The sequence below is a fragment of the Giraffa tippelskirchi genome, chromosome 12 (assembly GCF_054371585.1).
Source record: "Giraffa tippelskirchi isolate mGirTip1 chromosome 12, T2T-mGirTip1v1.2.pri, whole genome shotgun sequence".
Taxonomy (NCBI): Eukaryota; Metazoa; Chordata; class Mammalia; order Artiodactyla; family Giraffidae; genus Giraffa; species Giraffa tippelskirchi.
The window spans coordinates 12231183-12246867 of record NC_137286.1 but is presented as its reverse complement, the minus strand read 5'-3'; the positions used below and the strand labels follow the sequence as shown (position 1 = coordinate 12246867).

Sequence of the window (15685 nt, the reverse complement as noted above, 5' to 3'; positions counted from 1 at the left end):
TGATGTCTGTGCATTTTTTCCCTTAAAAACAGAAATGCCACAGGAGAAATGCCACGTGAGAGGAAGGTGTTGAGCAAGACTCGACATAAAGGGTAGAGCCTTCTGGGCTACTGAAGAGAGACTGATGACTCAGAGTTCCGATGGGATTACTGATTCCCTGGTGGAGGTCATTGTCAGGTCACTGATTGCGCTGCCCCACCTCAGGCCAACTGTAAGCTAAGGGCAACCAGCCTGGGGCAAAGGCGAAATACTTGGCATGTCACTGCCAAGGGGTCCACCTTCAAGCCAGGTAGGGGCTGGGAAGAGTTCTCATGGGCTGCTCATTAAGAGGAATATGTATAGTACCCCTTCTTGGCACATCCTCTGAGCACTGCTGAGACTAAGCCCTGAGTCTGGGCATTGGATGGGGTGAGGAGGCTGCTAGCTCAGCTGGTAAAGAATCTGCCTGCAATGCAGGAGACCCCAGTTCAATTCTTGGGTCAGGAAGATCCACTGGAAAAGGGACAGGCTACCCACTCCAGTGTTCTTGGGTTTCCCAGCTAGCTCAGCTGGTAAAGAATCCATCTGCGTTGCGGGAGACCTGAGTTCGATCCCTGGGTTGGGAAGATCCCCTGCAGAAGGGAATGACTACTCACTCCAGTACTCTGGCCTGGAGAATTCCATGGACTGTATTGCCCATTAGGTCACAAAGAGTCAAACATGACTGAGCGACTTTCACTCACTGAGCCCACCACCACCTCAGATTTTCCAGAGGAGAATCAAGAGGTTTGGAGTGAGATTACCTCATTTGCTCAAACTAATAAAGCAGATGAGGGAAGAACAGGAATTACACCTAGGGGTCTGTGCAAGTCCAGAGCTGACAGTCCAGACCGCCCCGCCCAGCTCCTGATTTGCACCAGGACAGCCCTCCTGGGCTAACTGCATTCCCCCAACTCAGTCCTGCTCAGCTCCGATCTCCATCTGTTTCTTTTCTTAAAATATAAAAGTGATACTTTGTAACAAGATGGATTAACTATAAAAACATTATGCGAGTCAAAGAAGCCAGACACCAAAGTGCGCAGGGTGTATGATTCCATTTATGAAGTTTCTGGCGAGAGCAAGACAATAAAGACAGAGGCACATCCTTGGGTGCAGGAGGCTGGGAGGAGTATAGGCACAGGGGAACTTTCTAGAATGATGGGTGTGTCCTAAAACTAAACTGTGGTAACAGTTGCACAACTGTCTGAATTTACAAAAAAATCACTGAACTATGAGATGGGTGAATTGTATGGCATGCAAACATACCTCTTCAATAAGGCTGTTTCTAAAAAGTGGTAATTACAGACACCCTTATATATAAAGTGAAAGGTGGTCATTCGGAAGCATAATGACTGCCACTTGACCCTCCATCATCATATCTTTTCCTCCCAACTTCAACATGTACAAGCTCTGGACTCCTCCCTCTCCCTCCCGGCCTCCTCTTGGCCCCATGGATGCTCTTAAGGAGGCTCCTGAAGCCTTCCCAGGAAAAGGTGGCACTCCCTTCCTTGCCACCACAGCCCCCAGCTGGAGACCAACAGAGGGAAGGGGGCGTCAGCATTCTCCCAGCCCCTCAGCTCTTCTGTCCTGTTGCCAACATGCCAGACCTTCTCCTTCAGAGCCCCACTGCCCAGCAGTGACCTCAAAACTCCCTTCAAGCCCCCTTCTCCCAGTGACTCATGGCTCACATCTCCTTTCCTCCCAATACCCCCCCATATCCCAACATCCTCCTAACGGCTTGTGCAACAGTGAACTTCACCTTCAATCCACTTAATTTTCCTTCTTGATGCACTCAGATCTCTATACTGAAAGAAACCTTCCTCTAGTTCCGTTCCTCCCCTGGTGACACATGTTCTTTCTCCCCCTCACAAGCCTGTTGGAGGAATAGCCAGTACAGCATCCCTTGTGTGGTTTGCACCAAGGGACCTCTTCCTGTCATCCATGCATCGTGAGTCTGGCTCCTGCCTCCGCCACCGCAGGAACCTGTCCTCCAAGACCTTCCCAGCCCACACTCAAGATGCAACACATCCCACTGACCCACCAACTCCCTCGCTGTCATCCATTCATCCCAGCCCCAAATGGAAAACAGAGAAATCCAATTCAATGTAACCAACATGGGTTAAATAACCATCATAAAGCATACAAGAGTGCTCTGCAATGATCTAATTGTGCCCAGTATACTCATCTTCCCTAAACAAATTTGTGATAACAAGTGCTATGTTCACTCAAGGAAAAGGTAAACCTCAATAAAAATGTAAGTTTAAAAGTCTGTGCATAAAAAAAAAAAATCTGTATAGGTTCTACGGGAAAAGTTCTTTCAAATGCTCTTTTTGTTTCTCCCCAAACTTTGAATTTTTTATCGTGTATTGGGGTGTTAACTGGCTATACCTCAAACGCTCTTTTAATGCTCAGTCTCCAAAGTCAAGACAGCAAGTGTTGGCAGTTGGCCAAGGAGAGAACTCGGCCAGCAGGGATATGGGCCGAGGCGAACCATGATTCAGCAGCTACGCTTCCTCTGCCTAGCTTTAGCACCAGCATCCGCCCTTCTTTAGGGACAGAAATTTCAGTCTGTGGCCACTTCTTTTTGCTTTGCTTGCTCCATTCCATTTTGATACAAAGCGGTTTACCCAGGGAAACTAGCAACACTTTAAAAAAAATTTCCTGGGAACAAAGGGTAATCAGATACCTATACTGAATAATGTTTAACCAATACACACTTTTCCAAGTTAGCTGTATAAAAACCAGGGTGTCTGATGAAGCAGCCAGTCTACTATCAGTGACCCGTATTTAATACCCCACCTTTCTGACTCGTGGCGAGAGGCAGAGAAGAAAACTGGGCTGGGTAGTTAATACTCGGGTTACTCCTCTTTAATTGGGTCAGGTCTCTGTGTGTGTGTGTGCTTGGTTGCTCAGTGGTGTCTGACTCTTTGCGACCCCATGGACTGTAGCCCACCAGGCTCCTCTGTCCATGGGATTCTCTAGGCAAGAATACTGGAGTGGGTTGCCATGCCTTCCTCCAGGGGATCTTCCCAACCCAGAGATCGAACCCGGGTCTCCTGCATTACAGGTGGATTCTTTACCACCTGAGCCCCCAGGGAAGCCGGGGTCAGGTCTGGGTTAAGTATTAAAAAGGTATCATACTGCCAATGAAAATAACTTTTTAATCAAGCCAAATTTCCTATTCAGCTAGCATATAAAAAGCATTCAAGAACTAAGTCATTCAATAATCATCGAATTATAGAGCTGGTAGGGAGTTCACCTAAACCAACCCCTATTTAACAGATTATGAAACTGATATCCTGGGAGGGAAACACACGTGAGGCAGCCCTGTTAAGCCGTCACAAGCACAGATGCCAGGTCTAATCTGGCAGCCACTGGCAACACGTGGTGACTGAGCACTTCAAAGGTGACCAGTTGAAACAGAAAGTAAACGTAACTAGGGAAAAAGGACTGGACCGACTGTACACAACCCCACAGTGGGGGTCAAATGAATTCACTTGTGATTGCCTGTGCATCTCGTCTCTGAGAATTGAAATACAAGATTCAACTGAAATAAAATAAAAGACTCAATGATTTTTTTAATAACAACGTTATTAAGGTATATAATTCACATATCATACAAGTGAACCTTCTAAATATACAATTCAGTGGTTTCTAGTATGTTCACCAAGTCATGCAACCATCACCATTCCAGAACCTTTTTATCATCCCTAAAAGAGACTCCATACCCATTAACAGTCATTCTCTGTTCCCCACCCTGCCTAGACCTTGTCAACTACTAATCTACATTCTGTTTCCACAGAGTTTCCTATACTAGACTTCCATATATAATAGGAATCCTGTGGTCCTTTGTGACTGGCTTCTCTCATTTAGGATAATGTTTTTAAGGTTCAGCCCTATTGAAGCATGTATCCGTACCTTGTTCTCTTTTATGGCCAAATAATAACACCTTGTGTGGACAGACTATACTTTTTGCTTATCCATTTAATGGACACTTGGATTGTTCCCATTTTTAGGCTAACATGAATAAAACTGCTATAATCATTTGTGTACAAGTTTTTTGGGGGGATGTACATATTCTTTTTTTTTTTCTGAATATATACCTAAGAGTGGGATTGCTGGGTCCCATGGCAACTCTGCGTTTACCCTTTTGAGGAACTGCCAGACTGTTTTCCAAAGCAGCTACACCATTTTACAGTCGCACCTGGAGGTTGTACTTTTAATGTATTTACGAATGCAGATTCTTTCCTTTCTAATTTCTGCCAGGCTGATTTGCTGCGAGTGCCAGAAAGATGAGGAGGAAGGAGGAGCAGCAGGGTAGCGGAGTGAGGGCAAGGAGACCTCATGGTGTTGCTTCCAGAGTCTTGCCTGCACCTATGCAGCTTCACACGAGTCACCTCCGGTCTTTGAGTCTCAGTTTCCTTATTAATTACAATGAAGGCGCTAGACCAGTAGGTCTCAACTAAAGACATGTAGCAAAGTCTGGAGACAATTTTGGTTGTTACTGTGGTTGGGTGATACTCCTGGTACCTAGAGGGCAGAGGTAGGGATGCTGCTAAACATCTTACACGCATAGGACAGCCCTCCAACAGTAAAGAATTACCTGGATGGACCCAAGCATCAACAGTGCCAAGGTTGAGAAACCCTGCATTAGACTGAGGCAACCACATATGGGCCATTTTGAGGAACAGCCAAAATGGTTTCCAAAGTGGCTGTACCGCTTTATAATCCACTCAGCAATGGGGGGGAGGGGTTGTTCCCACTTCTCCACATCCTCAACACACTTATTTTTGCCACCCTAAGAGGAACATCTGTTCTACTTATGGTTGCTGGGGGGAAGGGATAGTTAGAGAGTTTGGGATGGATATGTACACACGGCTACATTTAAAACGGATACCCAACAAGGACCTACTGTATGGAACTCTGCTCAATGTCACACAGCAGCCTGGATGGGAGGGGGGTTTAGGGGAGAATGGTTACATGTACATGTATGCCTGAGTCCCTTTGCTGTTCACCTGAAATTATCACAATACTGTTAATCGGCTATACCCCAATACAAAATTAAAAGTTTAAAATAAATAAAATCTTGATATCTTCAACTCCCTCCCAAAGCAAAACAAAACCAAAAAACAAAAAAAATAAATAACAAGTCTGTTCTAAAAACAATGTCCAGGATTGTTAATAGACTGCCAGTGTCATACGGGAAGGATGAGTCATTTTCTTACCTGGTGCCTGTAATTATACCAGCCATTTGATCCTGCAACAATCACCACCCAGTGCTTGCCTCCATCCTCAGGGTCATCCAGGGGAACAGCACCAATTCCCAGAACCAAGGTGAGCAACACGGTGACTTCCCAAATCATTCTGCCCCCTTGGAGTTCCACTGCAGGAATCTAGGAAGAAAAAGGCAGAGTCAAGTGAAAAAGAAACGACAAAAAGAGAAGAACATTACTGACCCCGAAGACAAGATCACAGAAAATGGGTCAAAAAGATAAGATCATTTAGTCATCAGACAGAACATGCGGAGGATAAAAATGATGACAGAGCAGAATTTTATTCTTAGCGCTGCTGCCTTTTCCCTGGAGTGGAGCAGGGGGTTGCCCACAGAGCCCCACCTTCACTACAGGTTGAAGTTAGGAGAATAAACCAAAGAATATTGAGGAAGCTCTGGGGCAACTTTTTAAAGTTTTTGTCACAACTTGGAATACGGAAAACAAAATTCACTAACAAACTGCCCTGTGTCGGAAAAATATCTACCACATACTATGAACTGTTTTAAGAAAAGAACAGACATACAATGTGTGCATAGCAAAATGTGGAAGGCAGACAACATCTAACAGTAGTTATTCTTGGGTGGTAGATAGGTAGAATTAAGAATGATCTTTCTTTCTGTGTCTTTTTACTACAAATAATATATATTACTTACACAACAAAGCTTGTAAAAATGCAACATACACTTGATGCAAATACTGAGGGGCAATTTATGTGTGTGAGCTATCTGGGTAAGCTACAGTCTAACACTGGCAGCCCAAATGAATGTCTTTGTATAATGCTTACAACCCATTTACATTATTCTGTACAAGAGGCTGGGCAAACATTTTAATCCCTGTTTTACTGGATGGGGAGGTTGAAGCAAGAGAGAAGTGACTTATCCAATATTCACGAACAGTCAGCACTGGCCACAGACCAGAACCCATGCTTTCTGAATTCCTGGTCCACCCTTTTCTGCTATACGGTTCTGCATCTCAAGACTTTATTCTTAATGAACTACATGCCCAATTTTATACTTCATGGCCAAAACTTTAAAGAGAGTTTTAAAGCACAAAAGGAAGAACTAAGGCTGAGTCCTGGCCACCTTGCATTACTTAGATAAGTATGTTATTTTACTGCCCTGTGTCCTGACTACGTTATTTTTAAAAAAAGCCTTCCTATGACAGAAGCCAGGCCTGTCATTCTGAGATAAGAGGAAAAACAGTTGTTGAGATGTAGGGACACAGAACAGTCTATGAGGCTAACTTCTGCCTCTGATGCTTTTTGACAAAAAAGTGCTCATTTACTCTTTCATTAATGTATTCACTCATTCATTCACCCACTCAGTCAGAGTCTCCTCTGACCCTGCCAGAAAAAGCACTGGGGACTGGGAATGTAGTAGGGACAGGTCGAAGCCTCTGTCTTCATGGACTGCAGGGCCAGCTAAAGCACGAAACACCTCGAAATCCAGGAAACCATCCTCAGCATCTGTGCCTAAGACTGTGCTAAACCTCAAAACGATGGGATTTCCCCCCAAGTGAAAAAACAGGAAGCCCCGAGTCTGGTAAAAGTTTTAAAAAGTAAAGGCACCTTGGGCCAGCACTTCTCCAACTTGACTATATGCCCAGATCACCTGAGGGGCTTGTTAGAAGGTGGAGTCTGACTCAGTAGGCATGGCAGGGCCTGAGACACTGCATTTCTGACAAGCTCTGGGTGATGCCCAGGACTACACTTGGCCGCAGTAGCCTCTTACTTGACCCTGGCAGGCTCTAGTCAGCTCTGCCCAGAAGCCCAGCTTCCTAGTCAAGAAACCGTACTACTCTATCCCCGGATGACTTCTCCCAGGAACTCAATTCTTCACGTGTAAGAATTAAGAATCTGAGGTGGGGGGGACTTCCCTGGCAGTCCAGTGGTTGAGACTCTGAGCTTCCAATGCAGGGGGCAGGGGTTCAATCTCTGGTCAGGGAACTAGGATCCTGCATGCCACACAGCACGGCCAAACAAACAAACAAAAACAAGAATCTGAGTTGGTGCTAGATCCAGGTTTCTTTAGCTCCACTACAAAGTCATGGATGCATGGGTAACTACAATAACGTGCCCCAGATTTGTTTCAAGATTGTCTTGAAATGGTCAAGGTGAGTAACAGATGAGGGCACTGGACTTCCCAGGCCACCCAGCCCCGGAACCCACTGGTCTATTAATATGTCAGTGTGTATGAGAGGATGTTTTCCCATGTCCACTTGACCTGCCCAAGGCTCACCGAGGGATAATACAAGGGGAAGTGATACAAAGGTATGAAGCAGCAGCAGTGAGGTCAGGCAAGAGACAGTCAAGCTCCCACCTCCAGACCTCTGCAGTGACCCCCACACTGGAAGAGGGGGTGTGCCCGTCATAGTCGAGGTCATGCAACCAGCAGCCTCCCGGCTGCAGGCAAGCCTCCCAGGAAGCCTTCTCTTGGGGCAGGGGTCAGCATACTCTCTGTAAAGGGCTGGAAAGTAGGTATTTTCAGCTCTGCAGGTCATGTCATCCCCATCGCAACTCTTCAGCTCTCCCACTGTATCACAAAGCAGCCACAGACATACAGAAACCAGTGAACTACATCCCAGTGAAACTGCAAGAGGCGGTCTCTGTGGCCCGCCCTCAGGAGCCAGAATGTGTTCTCAGCCCACATGACAGGTACAGTCTGGGGGTTTTATTATCTTTCATTAGCAATCATAAAATAGGCTCTCTGGTTTGCATACCACTCTTTCTGAGTGTCTATCATGTGACTCAATCCTGAAGAGGCTCATCCGTCTGGAGGCGCTAGTGCATGACTTCTTCCTTTCTTTCCTGTCTTTCTCTTTTCTTTTTTTTTTTGTTGTGCCTCAGGGCATGTAGGATCTTAGTTCCCCTGACCAGGGGTCAAACCTGTGCCCCCAGCAGTGGAAGGTCAGAGTTTTAGTCATTGGACTGCCAGGGAATTCCCCCTTTCATATTTAAATAAAATATACTAGAGTCGAACGGTCGGCCTGTCTGAGTAACAGAATAGACACCACTAGCTCAACTGCCTAAATCAGCAAACAAAAAACACCACCAGGTTATTTTTACAAATTCCAGTTTACCTTTCATTCTTCTACTAAAACACTAGCAAGTTACTCCTCAGTGAGGGAAAGTATCTTATTCATACACACGGGACATTTTCAGAGTTAACATTTGACGATGTTCTTGTCTTCTTTTTTTTTAATTAACACAGAGTTGTGGTTCCTTGAATACAATGCCAAGTTACAAGCCTCACCATGTGACACCGACTGGGAAATGCCACTTAAAAAACACATACACTAATATGTTGGGAAACGTATGGGACCTGGGGCGAAGGAAAGATGTGAAGTAATCAATCCTTCCATCACGTGTTCCAATGAACACGTCTCAAAACAGCAGGTTTCAGATGGCAATTTCCTGGTCAGCACTATTCTGAACAAAGTCGAGAGCAGGAAAACAAAGTCGAGAGCAGGAAAACAAAGTCACAAATCATCTTGCAGCATACCTATGATTCTTGTTTCAGCAGAGCGAAAAGTTCATGAATAAAAAGTAAACAACGATCCCTGGGACTTCCCTTATGGCTCAGTGGTTAAGAATCTGCCTTCCAATGCAAGGGACGCAGATTTGATCCCTGGTTAGGGAACAAGGATCCCACACACTGCAGGGTGACTTAGTCCACCGGCTGCAACTAGAGAAGCACCTCAATGAAGACCCAACGCAGCCAAAAAAAAAAGGAAACGATCCCTGCCAAGCTGGCCCAGGAAGACCGCTATTTCTTGCCCGCGGCACTCCACGGCCCCAGTCACACAGGCGTTGTCTTCCACTTCTTCCTGTCTACTCATCCATCCAACACACAGGGCCTGAGCACCCACCAGGTGCTCACAGGGACTGAACAGGGAGCCAAACTGGCAAAACCCTTTGCAGAGCTGACACTCTAGCAGGAAGAGGCAGGTTGTCCGGTGGTCATGAGTGCTGGGGAAGAAATAAAGGCAGAAGAGGAAGTCCCAGTGGGAGTGTCAGGTATCGTTTTTCAAAAAGGGAAGATTTTAAGGTGAGGGAGCTCACCCATTTGTAGCAGCAAAACCCCGGAGGCAACATAAATGGTCATTTATGGGGGTTGTCTGCTGTTGTTGTCCAGTCGCTAAGTCATGTCCATCTCTTGGCAACCCGAAGGACTGTAGCACACCAGGCTCCTCTGTCCTCCATTATCTCCCAGAATTTGCTCAAATTCATGTCTACTGAGTTGATAATCCTATCTAACCATTTCATCCTCTGCCACCCCCTTCTCCTTTTGCCTTCAATCTTTTCCAACATCAGGGGCTTTTCCATCTACAGGGTACTATTTATCAAATCAATTATGTGTGTGTGAGTTAGTAGCTCAGTCATGTCCAACTCTTTGTGACCCCATGGACTGTAGCCCACCAGGCTCCTCCATCCATGGGATTTTTCAGGCAAGAATACTAGAGTGAATTGCCATTCCCTTCTCCAGGGGATCGTCCCAATCCAGGAATCGAACCTGGGTACCGTCTGAGCCACCAGGAAAGCCCTAAGTCAAATATGATACACCCTTATAATGGGATACAGTGACAACTTTAAAAGAAAAAGGTAGTTCTTAAAAGTGCCGAGAGTGGGAAGGCCTCTGAGGATGCTCAGGGGTATGTGTTTGGTGTGCTAACCATCTGCAGGGAGAAAATGACCCAGAGGAGCTGTTGCTCTAAAGAGGGGAGAGAGGAAAGTCTCCCCAAGAGTGCTCTGTGTTGCTATGCTTCACAGGGAGGGAGGGCAGGATATGCATGGGTATCTACGAACCATGGAGTGTGCAAGGCACTTTCCCATGCTCACAACAGCCTGTGAGCAGTCTCATTACCCCCTCCAGCTAAGACAGACTAGCAGAGGTAGAGAAACTTGGTGGAAAGTGGCACTGCTGGGTGACACACAGATCTGATTCCAAGATTGCTTCTTCCACTACACCACCTTGCTTGTCACACCAAACAAGCATTGTTTTTGTGAATATCTCGGAAGTCCTATAACCACAGGTGGGAGGGCTACACCCCACACTCCGGGGCCTCCAAGTTTCCTCCAGCAGCAGGATACCCAACGTGCCTGCTCTTCATCACCCTACTATTTTAAGGCACTTGTGGGTAATCGGTTATAAAAGGTCTTAGAAGAAGAGCCCATCAAAGGAGAACTTGAACCACACAAAGTCAAAGTCAATGGACAAGCCTTTACAAATGAATTTCAGCAGCCTCCAATGCCAGGTCCTAGCAGCTAGCTCCCACTGGTCCAGCGACCCTCTCAGGTTACAGGGTTACATGAAGTCACTGATTCAACTGAAGGATTCCACTTCAGGCAGTACCATCAAGTGGGGTCTGATCCAATAGGGGAGGTATGGGACAGACCCAAGTGCACATACTAGATCAATTGTCACCAGCAATAGAAGTAACAAGGCTACAGTTAAAAGACCATCTAAATAGCAGGATCATATTCAAATCCAGGTCTGATACCAAAGCCCAGACCTTAACCACCCTGTGACCTCCCATATCAGCCCTGTACTTGCTATTTGCTCTGGGTTAGAGACAGCAAACTATTAAAGCCAAGCAAAGCAGCTGGGCAGACAATGACATTTGTAAAGAGCCTTCCAAACCTACAGGTTTTAGATCTTGCTCTCTGTTCTTTGGGGGCTTACAACAAAATCATCATGCAAGTGGTTCCTGGCTAATAACATGCAAAAGAGACAAGGACAGGAGACAAGGAGCCCTCCTTCACCGAGCTGAAGTCAAGTTCCTCTGAGCCCGACGAGACTTTGGCCTGCTGAGCACAAGTTTAGCAAGAATCCTGCGAGAATCTCCTATCTTTGGCATCTAATCAAGCTTCTCTTAGCAATTTTTCAGCCACTGACCCTCCCACTCTGCCTACTGGCAATAAATCTCAGTTGTCCTTGATGTATTTGCAGTTGAGCTCAGTTCTATATGAATGTCTTTCTCCTCTAATACAGTAGCTAAAATAAAATCCATCTTGTCATTTAAAAAAAAAAAACTGGCTACGTTACATGGCATGTGAGATTTTAGTTCTCCAACCAGGGATCAAAGCTGTGCCCCATGCACTGGAAGGACAAAGTCCTAACTACTGGACCACCAAGGACGTCCCCATCTTGTCAATTTTAACAAATGTCAGGTGAAATTTCTCTTTAATACAGGACAGTTACTAAGTTACTACAGTTTCTAAGTCCAGGGAGACCCTGCCTCACCTTAATTGTTCATCTGTCAAATGGGATGGTAGAAGTAAATTATTAAGGGCCCATTCAGTTCCCATATCCTTTGATTTTTCTGTTTCAAGAGTAAAATGGAAAAAAAAAAAAAAGAAAGAAAAGAAAATCCAAGTAGTCTTATCTCAAACCTCAAAAAAAATGGATTTTGTTCAAGTGAGTGAATCAATGTTTTTTCATAGGGAACATTTATGAGTCAGTAGCAAAGCACATTCTAGATTAGAGCATGTCCTTCAAAGTTACCTAATTCTGATTCTATGGAGGACTTCCCTGGTGGCTCAGTTGTAAAGAATCTACCTGCAATGATTCTACGGAATTTTTTTTCCACAACTCTGTAAACTGTAGATACTAGAAATGAAAATAATACTGTCTAAAAACATGCAAATGAATTCTATTAAGTGGAGGTGCAAATGACTCCCCCATTGAAAGAAAGAAGCCAGGTTTCCCACTGAACATTGCAGTGCTGCTAATCTACAAACGTACTTTGTACTTTGGAATCTCCTTTCAACTGACTGTAATACCTCACTAGATCTCCTCATTAATAAGTTAAATATAATCTTTAACACCTGTTCATTTTTATATCTGTATAGAGTGATGTTGTTGTTCAGTCACTAAGTCATGTCCGACTCTGCAACCCCATGGACTGCAGCTCACCAGGCTTCCCTGTCCATTATCTCCCAGAGTTTGCTCAAACTCACGTCCATTGAGTCAGGGAAGCCATCCAACCAGCTCACCCTCTGTCACCTCTTCTGCTGCTAAGCCGCTTCAGTCGTGTCCGACTCTGTGCGACCCCATAGACGGCAGCTCACCAGGCTCCACCATCCCTAGGATTCTCCAGGCAAGAATACTGGAGTGGGTTGCCATTTCCTTCTCCAGCGCATGAAAGGGAAAAGTGAAAGTGAAGTTGCTCAGTCGTGTCCGACTCATAGCGATCCCATGGACTGTAGCCTACCAGGCTCCTCCATCCATGGGATTTTCTAGGCAAGAGTGCTGGAGTGGGGTGCCATTGCCTTCTCCGTCACCTCTTCACTTTACTTTAAAAAAAAAAAAAAAATTATCTTTTAACATTTCAAAATGCACAAGCAGCTATAACATATTTCAAAATACACATAGTCAAGAAAGATTTTTTAAATGAACTAATGACTAGAAGATTTGCTTTTTGGCTAATGGTTTTTCTACATTTTTATTTTCACTGCTTATTTGGATTTCTTTAAGTTTTTTCCAAATTACTATTTCTTGAAATCTAGGATTAATAATAGTTTGTAGTCTTTCCCAAAATGAAGGACTTTTATAACTAGATGTAAATTCTTAAGTTTAATTTTGCTACAACTTATATTTTAAGAAATTGTAAGGATACACATTAAACTACAGAAATGTACAAATATAATATAAAATACATGTTACCATCATACAGATCAACTGTTAATATTTTGCAAATCTGTTAATCCTCTTTCTCCATAAACAAAGAAAACATCACAGATAAAACAGTCCCCCATTGTCCTGTCTCATTCTCTGCATACCACAAGGTAACCACTATTGTAAATTATTTCATTCCAATCAATTTATTATACTTTAAAAAATATATATCCACTTTACAAACATTCTCCTACTAAGAAACATGTAGGTTATTACCTTTTTTTGAACTATTAAAATGTTGCGAAAATATTCTTATACTCATCTCGTTGTACACAAATGTGTCTCTGGTACTTTAGGACTGGAACCACTGTCTTAAGATATACCTATTTTGCTAGCAGTTGTACTGTCCTAAGATATACTTCCAAATATCTGATATCTTCCAAACAATTGATACTCTTGAGAGTAACAAACTTCATAATTTCTAATCTGACAGACATAAAGTGGTCTAATTATGGGTTTAATTTGTATCTCCTGGATTACAAGATAATTTGAGTCATATGTCTAACCATCCAGATTTCAGCATCCTTAACATGTGATGATTTCCCCATCATAAAATGGGACTCAAATTTTGGCCTAAAGCAATGTCTGTGGTTTAAGGAAAGAAAAAAAAAAGGCTGGTCATTTCCTTAAAAAAGATAGTCAGTCATAGGTGGAAAACTCAAGAGACAGCATTCACCTCAATATATTTTTACTGAACAATACTAGGTATGGTGTTCACTTACCTAAGAGTTCACAACCTTTTTCTCATCCCTCCTTTCAAATGCAACTGTCTTTAAAACCCTCAGCAATTCTCCTGGAAATTACAGCAATGAGCTCCCTGGTGTGGCCTCTCTCCAACACTCTTCCACGTTAGAGAGTATCTAAGATACACACTGGGCTTCCCTCTTGGCTCACTGGTAAAGAACCTGCCCGCCAATGCAGGAGACTCAGGTTCTATCCCTGGGTTGGAAAGATCCCCTGGAGAAGGAAATGGCAACCCACTCCAGTATTCTCCCTTGGGAAATCCCATGGACAGAGGAGTCTGGCTACAGCCCACGGGGTCACAAAAGAGTCGAACACAACTTAGCGACTAAACAATAGCAACAACAAAGATACACATCTACTAAATTTGGTTTCTAGGGCTTTCAGGGCAAAATCCAGTCTCTTACTGGCTTGCAACATGCGCCTCTCTGTTTTCCACTATCCACATGAAATCCCTTGCTCCAACCAGGCTCAGGACTCCGGGTCCAAAATCAGTGCTCTTTTCCTGCCTTCATCATGCTGTTTTCCAGGCAAAATACTCTTCTCTTTCATCTCACTAGCTCCTGCCCATCCCTCAAACTCCATTCAATTATTCCCTTCTCTGCAAAGTCCTACCTTTTCCCACAAGTCAGGATTAGATGCTGCCCCTGGAACACTGGAATGGTTCATGATAAACTGCCTCTCCCCTTTATGAAATAATCCCTGCTTTAAAAATTTCATAAGGCTCAACCAATGTTTGCGAACTAATGCAGTAAAGACATTACTGTCTGGAGCAAAGACAGCTGGGCCACGCCACTCACTACATACCACAGGCAAGTCTCAAACCATGGACATTTATTTTCTTAAAATTTCCTTCTCCCAGCCTTTAGATTCTTGACACTGAATACCACGTGGGTAAAACCTCAACTCTAATAGAAGTAAGGGACCAAATCCTGCTAACTTTCACTTCCATGGTTGATGTGAATCATCCTGTAGCTCCCACCAGCTCAAACCTGTGAGAAGTGGAGCTTTTATGATTTCTCAGAAGGGATGTTTTTATACTTTTGGGTATACTTGCTGTTGTGGTTAACATAACCCCTTCCCCCTTGGGCTCCCGAGAACTAACTGGAAACAGATGCAACCTCAGCATTACAAGCCTCAACAACATGAATTGTTTCTAGATTGTTAAGACAGGACACAAGAGACCCCTCCTGGCACTCCCTGGCTATAGGACCTTAGCAAATGTGCTCTCAGCTCGCGCCTGTTTCTCTCTTCTGTCGGAGGAGCCTGGGCTTCCAGCCAGAGCTCGCGCAACAAAAGGAGCCCCAACCCACCAACCCCACGGGATGCAACGCTGAGAGGTCGCAGGGTTTCCCTCCGGAGTCATCGTTTGCCGAAAACTCCCTTTCGCCCGGTGAGAAATGGATTTACTCAAAAAAAAAAAAAAAAAGGCCGGGAAAACTGAAAATCCCAGCCGTGAAGCCAAGATCTGCGGCAGATGGGCGACTCTGGTCCGGGGCTTTGGCCCGGGGCCCAATCCCCTGCCAGAGATATTGATTACCTGCTACGGGACCGTGGGAACTCCTCGCGGTGCGCAACCTCAGAGCAGTCAGCGCCCCGCGTCCTCCCTGCAGAGATTGCTGAGCTGGGTCCTAGCTTCTTGCTTTGAGGGTTGGCTGCGCCGTGGCGATTGGCCGAGCTTCGGGGAGGAGCGTCTTCGAAAGCCAATGGGAGGCGAATACGAGGCCGGAGAGTCGAAAGAACTACAAGTCCCAGTGAGCCCCCGCCGGGCCTTCTGATCCCAGAGGGCAAAGGAACCCAGGGAGGAAGGTATCCAGTGAATTAGGGCGGGATGGGGTGAGGGTGGGAGGGTGGTCCTGGCGTGTGTGGAACCAGGGGCGCAGTGATTCCCCGGAAGGATGGAGCCCCAGCGCGCTAAGCCCTTTAACACTCTGCTTCTAAACTTGTGCACAAATTAGAACCACGTAGGGTAGTAGC

General features: G+C 45.0%; 1 protein-coding gene across 4 annotated transcripts in view; it reads right to left on the bottom strand.

Annotated features, from left to right (window-relative positions):
* LGMN (legumain) overlaps window positions 1-15326 on the bottom strand; it is a 33075-nt gene extending 17749 nt beyond the window's left edge. Inside the window, exons 1-3 of one of the 4 annotated variants that reach the window (XM_081548185.1) lie at window positions 15249-15326; window positions 12250-12585; window positions 5244-5411 (exon numbers count right to left, since the gene is read on the bottom strand). In XM_081548185.1, coding sequence (XP_081404311.1) covers window positions 5244-5411; window positions 12250-12255 — 174 coding nt within the window. In that variant the 5' untranslated portion in view covers window positions 12256-12585; window positions 15249-15326. The remainder of the gene's footprint in view (window positions 1-5243; window positions 5412-12249; window positions 12586-15248) is intronic. The other 3 variants (XM_081548188.1, XM_081548187.1, XM_081548186.1) reach the window with 3 other exon arrangements.
* Between the last annotated feature and the right edge of the window lie 359 nt (window positions 15327-15685).